This window comes from Esox lucius, chromosome 1 (assembly GCF_011004845.1).
Source record: "Esox lucius isolate fEsoLuc1 chromosome 1, fEsoLuc1.pri, whole genome shotgun sequence".
Taxonomy (NCBI): Eukaryota; Metazoa; Chordata; class Actinopteri; order Esociformes; family Esocidae; genus Esox; species Esox lucius.
This window is the reverse complement of record NC_047569.1, coordinates 25,389,422-25,394,350: the sequence shown is the minus strand read 5'-3', so window position 1 is coordinate 25,394,350 and position 4,929 is coordinate 25,389,422. Positions and strand designations below refer to the sequence as shown.

Below are 4,929 nucleotides of genomic sequence, written 5' to 3'. Positions count from 1 at the left end.
AACAGTTTTCTACTCTCATAACTTCTGCCTACACTTGATATCCACTGATTAATGAATAAGCGTAATACTTCCCCAACGCTCTACCTGTACACAACCGTACAAATAAATAATCTGAGAATCTGTCCCATCCTTAAAAAGGTCACTGCACAAAACAGCATTTGAATATGTGTACAAAAATACAATCAATCCACAGTAACAGTGAAAAATACACTGGAAACATGAATTGTCTTAATGCACACAGTAGCTTACAAACAGAATCAGGCCACAAAGTGCAGGCCACAAAGGTTTAGTACAAACCGGTCAGGAAAGGTTCAATCCTTATGCAGGGAGGTTTTCACAGTTTTCAAATATTTTATGGGATTGGATGTGGGAATAAGATGTTGGGTGAAATCTCATTAATACGTTTATATCTACAGTACATCCATTATCCAAATTCATTTGGGACATTGGCATCCAACCACATTGTGTCTAGTAGGCACCTGGTTTTAGATTAAGTCTACGGTCTTATTTCTGGAGGAATTATAGTTAGCATGTCGCTTTTCTAGAGAGGACAGGAGAACTGGGAGGTTACGCCAACTGTATTATGATATTGTTATTGTTTGTTGTTAACACTTCACTGTTATCCATACAACAGGCACTATAGACCACCTCCTGAAGTGGCCAGGAAATCACGATCAGCTCAAAATGTGTTTTCTGATTGTGTTCACCTTGCATCAAATATGGATATAATCAAAATGTGGACAAGATCAGAACAAAAGAGACATGATAGAAGTATAAAAGGAACTATGGTCATGCTTTTTATAGAGGAAGAGCCAGTATTGTGAGTGTTCCATTGAAGATTATCTCAGTAATGTGGAGGTACTGTAGAATTACAGTGTAGATTGTTTTATATGTTAGGTAGTTTCTCAGGGTTTGTCAGAGTAGAGCAAGAAACCAGAGAAGGTGCTGTCGTCCTCACTGCTGGCATAGACTCCATTCCAGTCCCTCAGTGTCTCCAGCCATACCTGGTCCCCCGGCACCAACCTCAGCAGCACCAGGCCGGATGCCTGGTCAATGTCCTGGCCGTACAGTGAGTCCCTGGTCCTCAGCTTCCTCACCCCGTTCACTACCAGGGCGGCCCGCAGTGGTCGGTTCCTCACCGTGATATGGTAGGAGAACAAGTAGACCCCCCCGTGGACACAGATGAAGCTGCTGGAGGAGGCATTGTAATGGTTCTCTCCGTTGTAGAAGACCTTGTCAAAACGGACAGGGAATCCTGACGGAGGGAAGGACTTACTGGGGGACAGGCCCACGCTGAAGGCTGAGCGTTTCTGAATCACCCCGTTACCCTTTGCCCCTCTGATTCCCCGAGGGCCCCGGTCCCCTCTCATCCCTGGGGGGCCTCTGTCACCCTTTGGCCCAAACATCCCTCTCCCTCCCTGGAGTCCAGGTGTTCCTCGTAGCCCTGGCTCACCTTGAGCCCCTGGACGTCCTTGATCCCCCTGTTCGCCCTTCACACCTGGGTGGCCCGGCATGCCATCCACCCCAGGAAGGCCTACCTGCCCCTGGATACCTGGAGTCCCAGGATCCCCTCTATCGCCCTTTGGTCCTCTCTCACCAAATGTCCCACACTCCCCTTTATCTCCCTTGTCCCCCTTTAGGCCTTCTGCTCCGGTCAGTCCAGGGGGCCCTGTTGGGCCTTCCAACCCAGGTTCCCCACTCTCACCTTTAGTCCCGTTTAGGCTTTCACCCTTCTCTCCCCGGTCACCTTTGACCCCAGGGGTCCCTCTGTCTCCTTTCTCACCTTTCATACCAAATCCACCTGCAGGGTGCAGAGCACAGTGTAAGTGGACAGTTTTAGTAGATGGGCCCAAACAGAATCTATGCTAAACTAAGTTCTGTTCCAAAAAAAAGTAAATAACCTTTAATTGTTTATTGATTGGTGTGTTTTTTAGCTATTTAATTGTGATAGGGGGCAGTTCAATGATAAAAACACACATTTTCGAATTAGCCGAACCTCTATTATCATTATGATACTTGTTTTGTACGAGTGCTGAACACACCCCTGTCCCATACCATTGTAATGTTAGCTCACATGGACTAAACTGCAAAGGCACTGCCACATCTTTTAATTGCAACTTGTGTGTTCTACTTCTCTATCGCTCTGTTTGTTGGGGCCCCCTAGTGGCTGGAAGGCCGTACAATCAGAGCATAATCTGTCTATTGGAAGGACGCTGCCACATTGTTCAATGGTAAGAAGAATGGCCTGTTGTCACCTCTCTCCCCTGGTTTTCCTGGGTTACCCGGAGTACCTGCCGTTCCACGGTATCCTTGCTCTCCTTTCTCTCCTGAGGAAAGGGATGCACGATCTGAGATTTGAATAATTTGGTACAAGTCAAGATCTAATGTGTGCACAGCCGGTAAATTGCACCTATTTTAGAATTATTTTTAAGATGTGTTTTTAGGCATTTATTATTCTTCATTTCACATGAAAGTGGGGAAAAGGGAGAGGGTTTTCGCTGAAAGAGCAGTGGGAGGGATTCAAACCCATGCTGCAGCAGTACATGTGTACCAGAGGGAACCGAGCAGTCCACTGGACCATCTCAAGCCATAGGAGGACGTGTCATTAATCATGCATTCTTTCTCTTTTGTGTTTACCTCTGTCTCCTTTTGGCCCTGTAGTTCCATTTGAACCAGATGGCCCAGGAAAACCCCTGGGTCCTCGATCCCCCTCTTCACCAACTGTACCTGGGAGAATATCCTTTGATTAAACATTTTCACGAGGTATCACTTCTAAACAGTTTATAAAAGGGTATAATTATATAATTATAATTACTTCATTGGGAGTGATTTGATTATTTCAATCAGGCAAATTTTAATGGAAAAAAAACTGGGACAATGGCATTCTGTAGTGTTCAGGAACAAGATAAATATAATACATATTCAAGGTCTCAACTCAACGGACGGGGAGTAGATTTTGATAGAGGAGAAAGATAAAAGTGAGTGTTTTTTACTGGAAGACCATTGGGCCAGATTCAAACCCATGTTGCACTGGAGGCAGTTGACAACAACTGGGGTTTACACTTTCTTTATAGGTATTTTTAGTAGTTGATATCTCATTAGTCAGTGGATTACAATTTTTATTGTAATTTTCTTGGTTATTCATGTTGGTAACTCATTAATTGTCCTAGGTCTTCCACAGTAAGACTACTTCGGACAGAGCACCAATGCATTACACTCAAAAGTATGAAAATAGGGTTGTTATACATAAGGGTTAATCTCATAAGCATTTATTAAGTGCATTTGTAACTGGTCAAGAACTGGAATTGAATGCTGGCTCTCTAACTAGTATTTACACTATTGTTATTAATGTGGTTGAATAACCGTGATTGAATTACTGTTTATCAATAAGGTAACTAGAACCTGTTTATAAACCGTTTTCAAAATGTGAACTTAATGAAGTGTTAAGAATAGTTCAAACTAGACATCAGTATTCATGGATTACCTCTACATCAAACGGGTATTTTTAAACATCCTTAAGTTTTTATCGGATGTCCATACCTGGTAGCCCTCGGTCCCCTTTGGGCCCTTGAGGTCCCCTCTCTGGTGGACAGCACTCACAGAAGTTGAAGTAGCATTCATTATAATCCAGGGTATAATTATCCTGCCCAACACCAGGACCCCCCGTGGTTTCAGTGTAGTAATCCTGGTATACGTCACTGGGGTAGGTGGTGCTCTCCGTGGTCACCCCAGGGTCCATGGGATCTACTTTCTCCGCCAGTTTGAGAGAATTGGGGATGATGGTGGTTAAGGCCTGCATGGCTGACTGGGGCTTCTCGCGGTAAGGCATGGGCTTCTTAGTGTATTGGTACTTGGGTCGCTGAGTGGACTTTGATAAGACACTGGACATGGCGATTGAAATCACTGCCACTGCCAAGAGCTTCGAGTGGTAGGGGAGCATGCTGATGTACGAAAAGGATCTGTGGGTGGAAACATTAAGAAACTGTCAGTCTGTTGTGCCAATGTAGAATACTGCTGTTTCTGATACAAACTGCTGTTTCTGACACATACTGCTACTTCTGACACATACTGCTGTTTCTGACACATACTGCTATTTCTTACACATACTGCTACTTCTGACACATACTGCTACTTCTGACACATACTGCTGCTTCTGACACATACTGCTACTTCTTACACATACTGCTGCTTCTGACACATACTGCAACTTCTGACACATACTGCTACTTCTGACACATACTGCTACTTCTGACACATACTGCTGCTTCTGACACATACTGCTGCTTCTGACACATACTGCTACTTCTGACACATACTGCTGCCTCTGACACATACTGCTACTTCTGACACATACTGCTGTCTCTAACACATACTGCTACTTCTGACACATACTGCTACTTCTGACACTTACTGCTACTTCTGACACATACTGCTACTTCTAACACATACTGCTGCCTCTGACACATACTGCTGCTTCTGACACATACTGCTGCTTCTGACACATACTGCTACTTCTAACACATACTGCTGCCTCTGACACATACTGCTACTTCTGACACATACTGCTACTTCTGACACATACTGCTGCTTCTGACACATACTGCTACTTCTGACACTTACTGCTACTTCTGACACATACTGCTACTTCTTACACATACTGCTACTTCTGACACATACTGCTACTTCTGACACATACTGCTACTTCTGACACATACTGCTGCCTATGACACTTACTGCTGCTTCTGACACATACTGCTGCTTCTGACACATACTGCTGCCTCTGACACATTCTGCTGCTTCTGACACATACTGCTGCCTCTGACACATTCTGCTGCTTCTTACACATACTGCTGCTTCTGACACATACTGCTACTTCTGACACATACTGCTACTTCTAACACATACTGCTGCCTCTGACACATACTGCTG

At 44.4% G+C, this 4,929-nt stretch overlaps 1 protein-coding gene across 1 annotated transcript; it reads right to left on the bottom strand.

The window, feature by feature from the left end:
* Window positions 1–663: 663 nt before the first annotated feature.
* otol1b (otolin 1b) lies at window positions 664–3,889 on the bottom strand. Its single transcript, XM_034293512.1, has 4 exons — window positions 3,541–3,889; window positions 2,638–2,727; window positions 2,256–2,327; window positions 664–1,801 (listed from the first exon to the last, which is right to left on the bottom strand). Exons 1-4 carry the CDS (start codon window positions 3,887–3,889, stop codon window positions 906–908), a joined length of 1,407 nt encoding a protein of 468 aa, XP_034149403.1. The 3' UTR covers window positions 664–905.
* Window positions 3,890–4,929: the final 1,040 nt, after the last annotated feature.